The sequence below is a fragment of the Periophthalmus magnuspinnatus genome, chromosome 7, assembly GCF_009829125.3.
Source record: "Periophthalmus magnuspinnatus isolate fPerMag1 chromosome 7, fPerMag1.2.pri, whole genome shotgun sequence".
Classification (NCBI taxonomy): Eukaryota; Metazoa; Chordata; class Actinopteri; order Gobiiformes; family Gobiidae; genus Periophthalmus; species Periophthalmus magnuspinnatus.
In genome coordinates, this window is record NC_047132.1 from 20,732,444 (window position 1) to 20,748,575 (window position 16,132).

Sequence of the window (16,132 nt, forward strand, 5' to 3'; positions counted from 1 at the left end):
TTGGGCGTGTTTGATTAATGCCGCGGTTTATGGGGATTGCCTGGGCTTGTTGGTAAGCACTGGTGCATATGAGTGTCATTACCAGTGGATTCTCTTGGTTACTGTTGCACAGATGGAGACTTGTTGATGATTGGAGTGAACCTGCTCACGGCTGGAGCCACACACACAGTATAAACCCACTGCTGCTGGCTCTGTGCTGAGGCTCGCACTGTGGAGGAGGGATACACAAACAAGTCTGCACTGTAATAATATGGCAGTCTGGCACCTCTATATAAAGGAACTATTTTGGACAAAAACACAGGGGTATGTGCTGTATCAAGATGTTTAAAGGGCCCATATTATGCAGTTTTCTGATCTATTTTAGAATGTTTCCTCATCAAAAACATACCTGGAGTTGTGTTTTGTTTCATTTGCACATAGTAAAAGACAAATATAAAATCTGTCTACTGGACAAAACGTTGTAGGAGTGGACGTTTCACTGCTCATCCAAGCTGCTTCTTCAGTTCTAGTCAAACAATAGGAATAGCCAGAATGTTAAAGGGTGTGAAAGCACCCAGAGGCTTGAATGACTATGCCAAATATGACTCGCGCACAGTGCTTACTTAGTGTAACTCAATAGACCTGGCTTACAAACAAATGGTAAACAATAGGTGTTTACAGAGATAAGGCAGTGTCCACCAGTATCTGACCAGAACTGAAGAAGCAGCTTCACTCCTAGAACTTTTTGTCCAGTTGACAGATTTTATTTTTATTTTTTTTACTATGGATCATACATGGATGACTGAGGGATTACATAGACTTCATTTATACATATGTAACACAGAAATTCCGCATGTTTAGGCTGATTTCTTTTCAAACTGAAAACAATCCACCTTGTGATGTCATGTGGTAATACAAGAAGTGTTCCACTGTATTTTTAAACTCCATACACCTTCACTAAAATAATTTAGATCATTTCAGCCCTGGAATTGCAAATCTCTACTCAACTAAAGGTAAAAGGTAGCGCTAAACTTGAAAACTACCACTAGATACAAAGTGGAACAGAGCATTTAGAGCTTCGGAGAAGTAAACAGCCCAAGAATGCAGGATTACTCAAACATGTGAATGAAAAGAAACACAACTCCGGGTATGTTTTTGAGGAGGTAGCAAAATTCTGGCATGGCTAAAAGCTCACAAGAGTTAAGTTTGTTTAATATAGGACCTTCAAAATGTATTGTGTAAAAATATAGTCTTACATGTAAAATACTGTTAAAAGATGTACTGATAACCTGTTTGCCTAGGAAATGGGTAGAGTGGGTCAAATGCAGAGGACAAATTTCCTTATGGTGACAATAAAGTGGACCTTAACCTTAATAAAATTACAACATAAAAGTCTTACAGCAACAGCATTATCGCCATGTAACATCTATGCACTACAAAAACAACATTTGAACAAGAATAATTTGTATAACTATGTATTGCTTTAGTTTTTCCATTAGTTTATTCCTGGCTCACCCTTCACTACTTGGTGTTTGGTTTATTTTCTGATCAATTGGAGTCAGTTATAAGCTACACATTCACATGCTATATGACTCATCCACTGCAGAGTTACTTGTGTTGATGTAACATGACATGATGTAATGAGTAATGGTTTAAAATATGTCAAATTTGCATAAATCTGAATTTACTGTATCCTGGATTTGGTAGCAGTTTCAAACCAGAACACTGATAATATAGAAATGGGTAGAATAACCACAATTCACCAACTTGATTATAGCATTGCTGTGTCTAACTGAAACCCCTCAACATTGTACATTAAAGCATATCTAGTTTGCAAAATTGACTTTTTAGAACTTTTAACCAAGCTATAGTTGTTTCCCCTCACCATTTTCTCATCTGAAATTGTATTTAGAGTGATTCATGCATGTTTGAGCAATCTTTAACTGCTTAGTTTCAAGACGCCATGTTGCCGATCAACTCCTGTTTTCACCACCACTTTGTTCTCCTCCTTGATGTGATTATATTCACAGTAGCATCAGCTCCCACTGGGCACCGCCGTTTTTTAATGTAAAAATCAGTGGACTCTGTGCTGTGCGTTTCTTTTATGAAGTCATTTTAGATGAATATAGCTATTTAAAATGTCCAAATTATAACATAATTATCCAGGGGTGTCATAGACTATAACTATACAGCAGACTCAAGCACAATGTGTCTTCTTTAATATAATTACTCTTGTACAACTAATTCACACTATAAATGTTAATGCAACCTCAAAGTCCTCTGCACTATCAATCCCTTTTTTCACATTTCCCTCAGCATCCCCTGCACCTCTGAATCTCATCTCTGTAATATTAATATGCCTTAAGTAGCGTGCTGTATTCTTGAGCATGATCTTAGCAGGAGCCCACAGAGAAGTGCACCGACAGCTGTCACATCTGCCTGCTCCCCTCCTAACTGCAGCATCACTTAGTAACAAGATGGGCAGAACGGTGGGGCGCTCTGCATATTGTATTGGCACACAAGCTCGGCCCTGTGCATCTCTTATCAGTGATTATGACTGCCGCGTGTTAACAACTCCTACAGCAATTTCACAGACCAGGGGAGGCCCAATAATTGTATTTTCCGAGTGGCTGGGTGCAAACAGTGAGCTCTGCTGTGATGTAGGCGTATCTCTTTTTGTTGGGACAGAGGAGAGGGTTTACTGACACTGAGAACACAGGGAGTGGAAGGCTGAAGATGTTATTGCAGGGTTAGAGCTCGAGGGCAGAAACGTCATAACTATGGCCATCAGACTTCAAATCAGAAAAAAGTAGTACCTCTCATTGTCATTAAAGTGCATTTAAGTCTTTTTTTTCATAATTATTATCTGGTTTGGTGGCATAGTATCTGAAGTAAATATTCATCAGTCAAGTGGCAATTTGTGAAGAAAAGTAGAAAACAAAAAAATACAGGATGCAGGAGTGAGTTACAAAACGGGATACCTCATAAACTCTATCCAAAATGCAAATACAATTTTTCTGACAGTTTAAAAATTGCCATTTATGTTTATTTTGCAAATCATAACTATTGTGTATTTTTATAGTTTTGGCCCCTGTTAACATTATGGTGGCTCTATTACCAAATCTTATATCTTTACCAAAATAACAAACTTAGGAAAGACTATAGGCAAAATTGTACACAAAATTGTGATGCTAACAATGTTTGATTGAAATGTGTAGTCTATTGCTCATTCATCCTTAATCATTCATTAATGGACACGTGTTTTGAGTTATTTTAGGAATGCCATTCAACTCTGACAAATGGAAATGCTGAACTGTAAGCTGCTATTGTTTATCATCATCCCATTAGCTTCACAAACCCAAATGAGCCAAAATTGATTACAGAATTTGAGGATTTTACAATGGAGGAAGAAAGCATTTCACTGGGCTGAAAAAGATTGTTAAAATAGCCAACTCATTCAATACAGATCATTACGGCTGATTCATTGCATACTGGTTGTTTCTAATTCAACTGTTTCTAACCACACAGATGTTTGCTGTAGACATATATGATATAGTAAAACGCTTGGAACAAATTCAACCCAAAGCACACAACAAAAACATAAGGCCATCCAAGTGCAAACTAGTAAAGCTTATATGGAAAAATAGCTATAGAAAGGGAACGGTACAGTGGCCTCAAGCAGCAGATAAACTTCAGCAACAGGTGTTATCTCTGGGTATTGTGATGGGCCACTCTCACTGCTTGTAAAATCTATCAAATATAAGAATTATGAGACTGATACGATTTCAATGTCTGACTGTTTGCTGTTGTCTCGGCTATAAGTTTTTATTTTTCATCATAAAAATGGAGCAGCTGTGTGCTTTTCACAGTAACCAGAGCTTGTCCCTGTCCATGGTGCTGAAATGTAAACGGCACTGCGTCATCACGGAGTCAGCACCACGGACAGCGCCTGAAACCACGCGGCTATTTCTGCAAAGTGTTGACTATACAAGCAAACTAGCTTTTACTTAAAAAAAAAAAAAAAAAAAACACTGTTTGCGAAATTCTAAAAGGACTAAAGTGTAGGTTTTTGTTTTTAGCAAATAATTTACAATGTTTTGGAAATATGAACAAGAACACGTTTTCATTATGCAGTATTGAATTGTTTCCATAAACATACAATGCAAATCATACAGATGCAGAATTACATAGTCTAAGTGAATAATACAAAAGTTAATTTGCTTTAGTGATTTTTTTTTTTTTATCCTCCTTATTTGCCTGATGTTATCGATACAAAAAAATCATACAGACCCAGAATTACATAGGCTAGAGAATAATAATAATTAAAAAAAGTTAATTTAGTTTTTATTATTATTATTATTATTTTAATTTTTTCCTCCTTATATTTGCCTGATGTTATCGATACAAAATTTAAAAAAAAAATGTCTTCCCGTCATTAACATTCCCCACTGCACGCCTCACAACTCCTCGTGTGGGAGGGGTGTCCTTCCGCCGTATGTAGAGCCGTGGTTCGGAAGCAGCGGCGTTAGTGTGAGTCAGTGCGCTGCTGCTGCTCAACACCGAGGCTGCGGACACTTTGGCGTCTCTGCGCAGGTCACCAACTCCTTTACAACAAGTCTTCTGGATCTACAACTGCGACGAGAACACCCGAAACCCTCCCGAACCCTCCCGCGGACGTGCCCTCCACCTGATGTGAAAGAGCAAAAGAGCGGGAAAGCGGCGCAGATCAAACCGAAGCGAAATGGGAGCGTTCCGCGTGCTGCTGGGGAGTTTACATTACATGGGACTGTGCGTGCAACTTAGTGTGTGCACGAGGCAAGCTGGACACGGCGAGATCGAGAACCACATCTCCGGGAACGGTGAGTGACCGAGCTCCTTTACTTCGCCAGGTTTGGTCCCAATAAAGCGCGCTGAATACTGTGGAAGATGGCATCTCTCCCCCGCATGGGTGCTTTGAACAAAGAGCGGGGGCTCTCGGGCAGGTGCCACTGGGCTTACGTTTGTGTCCGTGGTTCTGTCTTTTCGTCACAGAGCAGTTTAAGTGTGCCCTGAATTGATCACCTGCGCCTTCAGTCCGCGCACGTTCGTCTCTCTTGCACCACAAGCACATTTGCGGTTTGTCGGGCTATAAAGATTGTGTCTTGAGTGGGTGTGTTGGCGAGGGTTCGTGATTAAGGTGTCCTTTTACCACCTTCAGGTGAAGAAGTACCACTATGAGTTATGTAAATCAATACATCATTTGTAATGATACGATTGTGTCCTGCGGGCCGAACATAATCATCGTTTCAGTGTGATCTGGTGTTAGGAGACCTTTAGGACACTGCTACAGTTGATTATCACCATCTCTAAAGCATCACCATCTTTACCTTAGGAGGATAACAACATGTTTTATTCATTACTTTTTATGCAATCATCAACATGGACTGGGCTACGGTTCCAATAAAAATCAATGCATATGGTATTATGCTTGAACTATGCATTTATGGAAGCAACATGGTCTGGTCTGTAATCTTATTGCTCAAATACATATATCACAGAAAATAAATATAATTTATTGTTTCAAACAACTAGACCAAGACAAGAAAAAATGCGTTGGCAACGGGACTTCAACTTGTTAAGTGGGGTTGTCGAATTGTTCTTTAAGTGCAAACCATTGTGTATCATGTATGCCTCTCAGTCCAGTACGATTTAAATGACCAAAAGCTTGCGCTTTGTTACGTCACCTCAGCTCCTCACAGCTGTCACTGAGGCTCTGTGTTCTCCTTGAGGCTGTGGCCTGGTCCCACAATGTGTCCACAGGTGTGGCATCGCCATGGCAGCTCTACTATGTCAGTACCAGTATGGCCGCACCAGTATGTCAGTACCAGTATGTCAGTACCAGTATGGCTGCACCAGTATGGCAGTACCAGTATGTCAGTACCAGTATGGCTGCACCAGTATGGCAGTACCAGTATGGTAGCTGGACTGGTGTTTGGGCTGTGGAAGAAGCAGTTGAATTATTACTCAGAGAGTTTCAATACCCTCAAACACCCATTTAAGACATTAGACTTAGCTTAGTTTAGAGAGTTAAATCAAATAGCTTTGCTTCTTCAACACTTATCTAACCTTTCAGCTGTTGCGGTGAAGACACAGAAACATTGACAAGAGTCATTTTTACATATATTACATATAAACCAATACCAAATGCATAATGATCTTTCTCACTATCTGATTTATACCATGCAGTATAACAAATGAATTATACAATATTAATAAGACATTTCAGGTAGAACAATGACCATGACAATATACAGTTACAATAAACTTCTGTATTGCTAAACAACACTACACACATTATCTATTTATTACAAGTACCAGAAGAGTCTGCAATGTGGAACATGGGTATGTCAGTATAAGTTTAACTCTATTTCATCAAATACGCTAATATATCTCCACATGCACTTTTTGTGTGTTAATACACAGCCTTTTTGCATATGTCTATAATCTCACAAATTGACCAAAACCAGGGAGTACAACTAAAGCACAGGGGAGGAAATTTGTAAGCTGTACCCAAATAAATGAAAATATATTCTATTGTGACTTCTATCCAAGCAAATTATTACACTATGGTAATCTGAGGAAATTTTTTCAAACAGGATCTTGACCAAACTCACCATCTGGCTTAACTAATCAAAATGAGTTTGAATTCCCTCCAGACACTTACCCATACCAAAGAATGAGCACATGGCACAAGCTAATGACTGGCACTGAGAGACTAGTCAGACACAAATAGAGGGTAATGTAGGGCTGGGCGATATGAAAAAAGGTATTGTATTTCTTGCTCATTTTGGTTGGTCAATTTAAATAATAATAATTCATGAACAGACTTTTTTTTTTAAGAACTTCACCATAAATAACAAACAAATGCTTCCTACTGCACTGCCATTTAACACTGAACAAAACTTGGAAAAATGCTTAACTACATTAATTAGTAAATGAGAGATTAATAACAATTTAATTAATAATAAAACAGTTTATTGAGGATTCAAGCTTTGTGACTACTTAATCAATACCCTAATCCTAACTTTCTTAACCTCACCCCCTCAATAAAGTGCTTATAAAGCTTAAATGGTCCAAAGTTATTCTTCACTCAAATCATATATTCCGAGCATCCAAATTATTCACCTCGATGAGTTTAAACACTTTTCACAATGCTGTGACGGTAAAGCTAACAACTAGCCTGCTAACCATACACTGTATATCTGGACATAGCTAACACACTAGCTGCCACTCTCCAGATAAGAAGTGATCACTGGCTTTCGGCTCCATCGACTCTGGCTCCAATTGACTTTACATTGAAAAACTGTCACCCCTCTCTATAACTACTACAGTAAGCCTTGTCATTTTGGTTTTAAAAGGTGATGATCGAAGTATTTTTATTTCACTGTTTTCAAGATATGAACATTAATAACAAACAAATCAGGCACCTTGTTTTCCGAGGTCGCTCCCACTAGTGTTAGCAACAAGTTTGATTGACAGCCCACTCTCTGCTAAAACAGCTGTGCGCACGGGAAGGGGCCTGTGACAGCCTTGCTCCGGACTGGCTTTTTGGTTGCTATGATACTACTATACTATGATACTTGGAATTGCAAATATGGAACTTGGCTCCAAATTTGCCCCTATAACTGCTCGCCTCCATGAGCTTCATTTGACTGAAGCTGAACGCTGTGGGAGACGTCACACTCCCTTTGCTCACGTCTTTATACAGTCTATATTGCTAACACACCCTTCTTGATTATCGGGCAATAAAACTATTTCTAATTAGATGCAGACAGTACACACAGGACTTATTTTGACTTTAAGAGAAATACAATATATCTGTACTGAGTCAAAAAAAATTTTGCTCAAATACATGGTAAAAATTGGGCACAGGACCTTTACGGTGTGGATATTAAAAAGTGGTACCCAAAAATCAAATGTGTTCCTCTTAAGTTCTAACTCAGTCCCAAAAAATAACTCTGAGAGCTTTTTACAATATAGTAGTTCCCACAATAAATGTCACTTGTTCAGAGAAGTTTTCAGTCACGTTTAAAGCCAGGGCTAATTCCAGTGTGTACACCTTTATGTGATTGCAGCCTCAGAATGTGTTTGTGTGAGTCCTGCCTCAACAGCATTGTGGGATATGAATGGAAATGAGAGTGCACTGACTCCTGTTGTTTTGTCCCGAGGGTAAAGCCATGTGTAGATGCTTAAAGTCACTGGAGCTGCTTAATTGATATGTTCGTCTCTGGTCAGGCAAAAAACTGTGAAAAGTCATGAATATTACTATAAAGTTTTGGTCACAGTGGAAGTGGAGTGGGTATGCAAAAAGTATGGTCAAAGTTTAAACCATAGACTGTGTATATAAATGGATATAGCTAACCTGCTAGCTGCCACGTTCCAAATAGGAAGTGAACATAGGTATACTTCTGGCTCCATTGACTCTGGCTCCAATTCACTTTATATTGAAAAATTGTTGTGCTTCTCTCCGTAACTGCTTCTGTCAGGGTTGACATTTTAAAATATCCATATTAACCCGCTCTACATGATCCTGGTATTTTTATTTTGGCATTTTGTTCGTAAATCAAGATATGAACATTAATAATAGACAAATCAGGCATCTTCTGTCCCTGAATCCTCCACATACATAACTCTGTTCCAAATTGGCCCCTATAACTGCTAGCCTCAATGAGCTTCACTTGTTGGAAGCCGAATGCTATGGGTGACCTCACACTCCCTTAGTCCACTTCTTTATACAGTCTATGGTTTAAACAAATTTTGTTTTAAATTGGGTGCGCAGTATGGAAAGAGAAAGGTCACATTTTTTTGGAGCCTGATCATGTCTTCTCCTTCTGAAAGTTCACACTTCACTGTGATCGGTCAAATCTTGCTGTCACACAGATCATGACAGAGGCTGACTAAAAGAATAAGTAGGAAAAGTCTTTGTTTGAGCGGTACATTAAATAGAAAAAATAGTGAATCTTGATATGACCAAAATAGCAGATGTTCACAGGGATGAGATCACAGTTACATTTTTATCACCATATCGTCCAGCCCTATAGTTAAAAAAAAAATCAAAAAATCACACATCTATATTGTATCATCTGGTACTAAGTTCTAGATAGTATTTATGATTTAGACTGATACTACAAAAACTGTTGCTATAAATGCTAATACTGGTTTCAATATAAATACATTTGTTTTAGCACTTTCACAGGTTAAATCTGACATGTACCTTGGACATTACTATCTGTATATAATTTTCCCTATTCATGCATCATTACAGAAAATTGGTCTGTAATAGGTTAGGAAAAGTAAGCCATGTGAACGTACTTTTCCCAAACCTCTGTGATATTGGTTCATAGTGGCGCTGTAAGAATTCCCAGGGGTCATCATTTCTCCTTAGTCTTCTGTGTTGGCCCTGCACCAGCTGGAGCAGAGCAGAGCCAGGAGCTATGTGCGTGTGTGTGGGAATGGGGAAGACTATTCTCTGTTACAACAATGTTCTGTTCCACATTTGCACGTATAAGCGCCCTTTCGCTCATTGATACTTTTCAATTAACTTCTCATTAGAGCTTGCTTATCCAGCGAGCCAATTGTTCCAGCCAATCAATCGCCTTAATTAATCAGGGAAGGCTAAATGAGCCGTTGGGCCTATACAGTACAGCAAGGCCTTTTTCTGTTGGGGTATATTTTTTTCAGTGCATATGATTGGAGGAGTAGCTAGCATTTCCGAGGCATTTATGAATGCGTGTGATCTTTAACTGACTACATTCCCATTGTGAAGAAAAACAGAACTAGTTCATTTAAACAGTTTCCAGTGGTCTAAACTTCCTCACTTACCTTGCATTCTGAGCATCCAAATTAGTAAGTAGCTTACAAACTAACAACAACTAGCATGCTGACGTGCATTTCTTGATTATAAATAAAATTAATTATTATAATTATATATAAAGAGCTTGCAGCGGACATATTTTGACCTCACCAGTATGCATGGAATGATATTGAAATTTGGTGTCATGATTATCATGGCCAAAATAATTCCGATTAAACAATTATATCACATAATTATTAAAGTTGCTGACAGTATTAAAATGTTATGTGCAGGAATAAATATAATTTTAATATTATGAATAGGTTGCATGTTTAAACAGCTGTTATAGTATTGTACATTGTTATAAGTGAAAACAATCATCTAGAAGAGATCATCAGGGATAAGTAGCTTTTTTCTGCACATTCTGGTGATATAATGGTGATTATCTTTTTTATGTTTTTATCACAATAAACAGTATTATTGTTCATTTTCCCATCCCTACTCATGAGCTGCATATACAATAAAGTATGTCTGTGCTCCTCCTTCCCCCAGAATTTGGGAAAAATTGGATACAGGACCTTTAATGTTAAATAAATGTAACTATGAATAACTAATTTTCTATGTCCACCAATAGAATATATATATATATTATGTGGCAATAAGTTAAAAGAAGATGATATTTAAAATGTTACTGCCTCAATTGATTCTCCACATTATAATATGTCTTCGAAAGCCAACCTAGTGCAAAACCACTAAAATAAGAGGATTAAATATCACAGAGTAACTATAAAAGCCTCTACTGTAGCTGACTGCATTTATGGCCTCACACAATCTTTTCTTTTGTGTAGTATTTCTTCTTCCAGCTCTTCTCAGTTGCAGATATTGTGTGGTGAAGCTTTGCCTGGACTCACTTATGTACCTTTACCAGACTGTGACCCCTATCGCCTTCTGAGCCAGCCTCATCGGACTCCCATTATCCCAGATTGGATTTGAACCATTCATCCAATTCCACAGGTGAAACCCTTACTATTCATTGTCCACACAAAAGCATTGCGGCAGGGTTTAAAAGGCTGAGGGATGGCTGCTCGGGGGACTGGAGCTCTGATTGTGTATTCAGTCTGCGCCGATACAATCACCACCCGGCCTCTTTATGGTTTGTTTTCTTGGCCGTTTCTATTGGGACATAGTGCTGGTGTCAGACTCTCAATCTAACACCATTATTGCAATTATTAGCATAAAAAGACGCATTGTACTTGACCAGAATCACTTGCTGGTATACAATGAAACGTCAAGATGTACTAAAGATATAAAACATTGTCATTTGTTGGACCAAAGTCTAATTTACAATCACAGTGTACCTTGCTTTCACTACTTCTGTGTCTGGCTTGATGTAGGTGAATTTAAAGTGACAATTGTGCTTATTTGAAACATTAAAGGCCCTGTACTCAGTTTGAAATTAGTTTTGCCTCAACCCCACATAAAGTAAAAACAGCTGCTAAGGTCAAAATTAATGAGTCTAATTATAATCCGTTTTTGTCGCAAATTTGGAAGTTGTTGTGCGCTGCTAGCAGGGTAGTCATTCTGATAAAGACTTGAGATGTTAGTGAGGAATGACTCATGAGTTTGTACTGCTGCTGCTACCAGTTTAAAATTTTAAATTGATCTTTTTTTGATAAATTGAAATGCGCAGACTGAATGTTGTTGTCCTCCTGTGATTGGAAGTGCTTTCATTTCCACTTTATAATAACTGCACCTTAATACGCCCTTACAAAGCATCAAGACTTAGAGGGGGTATTGCATTACTATGGAGTATTCATTGATAACACATAGATCACCATTCTACCTTATTATTTTGAAATGATATATGAACACAATAAGTTTATTTTTTATTTTTTAACGCTCCCCCCTAGGCCCTGTTCCCTTTGCTCCCTATGTTAAGTCACTCCCCCTTCAGAGCGCTATCACAACACACAATCAGCGTGCATCCCACTAATGAAATTACAGAACATTGCATGAGGTTTGTGAGGCTGTTGTGTACAGTTTTTTGTCCTGCTTTTGTATATTTGTGGAAAATTGTCATCTGGGAGTGTGGATGATGAAGGTTTGTAGGCTGAGCATTGCACAGAATTTTACAGATAATGGCAAGGAGGGTTCGAATAGGGCCCGGAAGAGATTGCTAAAATACTCAAACATGCATAGATGACATCTAAAACCTCTTCGGGCATGTTTTTGATGAGGTAGAAAGATATTGGATTAGTAATTACTTCATTCTTTATTAAAGCTGTAAATAGTGTAGTTACTATAAAGCATTGCCACATTTCCATATTATCCAGCTTTAGATTTGAACCATGACTCTCCCACAACATTCAAGGTCCTGGAAGTACCATATTATGAGCACACCGAAGCACCCAGGCCCTGACAACACTTTATTGTTGAACTATTAAAAACTTAATAGGGTTCCATACAGTCTCCCTGGCAGGCTTTCAGGAGCAGCTTGAGGAGTTTACGGCAATCTGACTGTATGTCCTTGTACTTCATCCCCTCCTCCTCCTCTTCCTCACAGCTCAGCCTCTTCTGACGCTGTGGGGTTCCATCTATCATGACAGCAGCGCGCCACACTGTAAAACCAAATTTAGCTGTGGTCTCGTGGGAAAAAGTCTTGCTCTGATTGTTCAAAGTGTGTTGTCATCCTAAAAAGCAAACATGGGCACACAGACAGGTCCTTTAAATAGAATATTCTTTTTTATTATAATTATGTAAGACTTGAGTGTGTGCGATATCTGAAGTGTTTTTAAGATGTGTTTAAGAAGAAGAAGAATTTCACAAATAATTAACTGAAGTACCTTTGTGGAGAACATTTATGTTTACCTATTATTTACAAGGACCCATTTCTGCCAGAATATTAGCTCCAATCAAATAACATTATTACATTTTTTACCCTTTGATTACATTTTAATATTAATTTTTAAAGCTACCTTCCAAAGGTTTGTTTGACTTTTTTTTACCAGTAGATGGCAGATGTGAAACCTGTTTCCCCCTCCCCTCACCTGGCCTTTGTTCAGCCTCACCTGTGTTCTCTGGTCTTCTGTCAAGACAAACCTGGCACACTATCAGACAGCAATGACATAGATAACATCTAGTGGTGATAGAATACAACAGGGGGTGAGATGGCCAATCTACGGTAATTACAGATGGTAGCTTTAAGTGAATGGAGTAAGTTTTTTTCAAGTTAATTTTTTATTTTTTATTGACTTTTTGGTATGGGGTTCGCCACCTGCTTGTCTTCATGAGGATGCTAGTGCTTTGCTTGGAAAGTTCCACACTCTGGCATTAAACAAATCTACAAATCTTTCCCAATGAAGACAAGTAGGTAATTCCACTAGGCCACTTTACAGGTCAGGTCTCTGAAGAGGTGAGCAAGTTTTTTTTTTTTTTTTTTTAGCAATAAAACATGTAATGGAATAAATGCCAGATAGATATGTTTAATGCCATATTGTGGAATATTACAAGAAAGCAATAAGATCTCCATAGACAGAACAGGTTGCGGACTCCTCACTGGAAAAGCTATATAGTGTCATTTGTGCGCCCCATCCACTTATAACATTCAACACACATTTACTTTAGCCCATATGAAATATAATATGATTCTATTCACTTTTGACTTCTGTCCTCTTCTCAATTGAATCCTCTGAAGAAGGCGTAAAATAGACTCACCCCAGTGTCAGGCGTTGTGGACATGCGCATGGAGAAGCTGACAGTTTTAGAGCTTGTTTTTACTGGGCTTCAGGTACAGCCCATGTATTTAGGTCCTGACCTTATATATACTGCACAGTGAGACAAGTGCTGGGGGGCAGTCTGGCACCAGCCTCTCACCGCTGACAAATGATTACTGTAGCTCTCCCTCGGCACACTCACCCTGCCTGGTTATCTCAGAAACATCGATATATTCCATGTCTGCTAGCTTTGTTTGCAAGTGCTTCACAAGCCCGGTGTAAGCAATAAAATAGAGTTAGGAGATGTTGATTTATGGCTGTCACGTATGGAGGGGATTGAAGGGTGGAGTGAAAAAAACTTGAGTCTTGCAAATGGTATAGGATTTTGTGACAACACCAAAGTTTGAAATTTAATGTTTCAGTAAATGAATCTATTGTATTTTGCATACTTTCTATTTGAAACAGGTTGGATAGGTTGATTTATGGGTTTCCTAGCAAAGAAGCAAAGAAGTTGGTTTCTTACTGTGTCATCTATGTCCAAAAGATGAGACATGGAATAAGTAATTAATGGATGAGCCCTCCCACACCAACAAAACAAAAAAAAACACAGCAGCACGGCATATAGTGAATTGTTTGTCATTGCCTTAAAGTATAAACAACTGCTGTAGGAGGACTAGAAATCGACCAATATGTGTTTTTTCATGGCCAATGCTGAGAAACAAAAGAGAATATAACAACTGAGCAACCGATGGCCAGTAAACTCTGCAGATATTTTTGGGCCGATATAATATAGGGCTGATTTTGATTATTTTTACTACAAACAGACCCACGGAGAGCAGTGTATCACATTTAGCGCAGTTGTCTCTTTGTGTTAAAGTGTAAAAATAAAGCTTTGTAGGTATGTTCTAGGCAGCAAATCGACCAAAACAAAATATCGATCTGTGTTGGAGATTTAAGGCAGCCAGCCAATACACTAAAATGTCAAATATTGGCCCGATATATCGCCAACTGGTATATCAGTCTATCTCTAATGAAGACAGTATGGGTTTTAGTAACATGAGTGAGGCATTAGACGGAGTAAAAGTGAAGCATGATATGAAGCTATGACCAAAGTAGCATATTGTCAGGGGTCACCGTATTGCCCGTCTCAAATAAAGTCCAAATTGCTCAGTCAGAAGGGATAGGCTAAGTTCTATACTAACCATTATGTAATTTATGGCTTCAATTAGTTGGTATCTTTCTCAGTCTGTTTTAAGAAATCCTGCACTTCTCATTAATGCTCTCATCAGAATAATTAGCCTCCCACCCTCCAGATGTTGCTGCTATCTGTAAAGCAAAGCTGATAGCCTGGGTAAACCTAAGAGATTCTGGCAGCTCTTCAGCAGCTCCACTCCTCTCCTGACAATGCGAATTCATCCCATTAGCATCCTCCATCTTCCTCTTCTCTCTGTCTGCCACCTCTAACTATTGTGAGTAATAAAGTCTGAATGCTAGGCTACCCGCGTCACCCGCCTCCACTGGAAACGCACGGTGCAGAACTCGGCACAAACAAGCTTGGGGGTCAGTCCACAGTCAAGGACTCCCTCTCTGTCTCTGCCCATAAGTGCCTTCTGCCGCACGTTTTGGCAAAGCGCGTCCTTTCTCCCAGTGTGTGTGAGTATTCATCACATTGTGGGGACAAAAATTTGTATACACTCATATCATGGAGACCTGCTCACCTTATAGGGGATAAAAATCTGGTCCCCATGACGTAAATCCTTTATTATTTGATCAACAACACGGTAGAGCTGCTCAATTATGGCAAATTACTTACTTATTACTTCTATACTGTCACAACCTGAAGTGAAAGTATAGTTCTAATATAATTCTTTGCTAATGCTTTCTGACATTATTATTTTCACAGCTCTACAGAGTAGACTGCAAAGTGACTTTGCTCCAGGTTTTTGTAAGAGTGCACACATTCCAAACAGAAATGTATTAATTATGTTATTGATGACAACATTTCTGTAATTCAAAAGAGCAATAATTGAAATTACAATTATAAAGTTGACTGATTGCTTAGCCCCACAATGTGGTTTAAAGTGCATACAGATAAAATAGGTTAAGGTTAGTGTTGTAGAATAAATCGTAGTAGCCCAAGAATTGAAGAGATAGAGGCATGACGCTGGAGTTCTAACTCAAGTTTATTTATTGCCAGTACAGGACTCAGCACCCGGAGAAATGAACCCAGAGACATTGTGATAGTGTTCAGTCTAGTCTAGTGCAGTCCAGTCTGGCTATGCTTCAGTTGTAGGGAGTATTATACCTTTGGTGACATAGACCAAAACAAGAAATTAGCTGTCAGTGAGTGCCCTCAGTAGGTACGGCAGAGCAGTGCAATTTCTCTTATGGATTTAGACTAAGGTTAGTGACTATGGTTAAGGTTAGGATCAGTCGCCAGGAAATGAATGTAAATCAATTTAATGTCCCCAAGAAGCATGGAAGCCCAATATGTGTAAAAGTTTGTGGATGGACTTTTTGAAGGGGAATGATTGCAGACAGCTTTGAGGCTCATGATCCAAAGACTGACTTGCTCTGGGGTTCTTCACAACATAACTGAAACTCACCA

At 38.7% G+C, this 16,132-nt stretch overlaps 1 protein-coding gene across 1 annotated transcript in view; it reads left to right on the top strand.

Annotated features, from left to right (window-relative positions):
- Positions 1-4,506: 4,506 nt before the first annotated feature.
- The window catches only part of LOC117373644 (V-set and transmembrane domain-containing protein 2-like protein), a 53,167-nt gene continuing 41,541 nt past the window's right edge, over positions 4,507-16,132 (top strand). Inside the window, exon 1 of the mRNA XM_033969717.2 lies at positions 4,507-4,838. Coding sequence (XP_033825608.1) covers positions 4,721-4,838 — 118 coding nt within the window. The 5' untranslated portion in view covers positions 4,507-4,720. The remainder of the gene's footprint in view (positions 4,839-16,132) is intronic.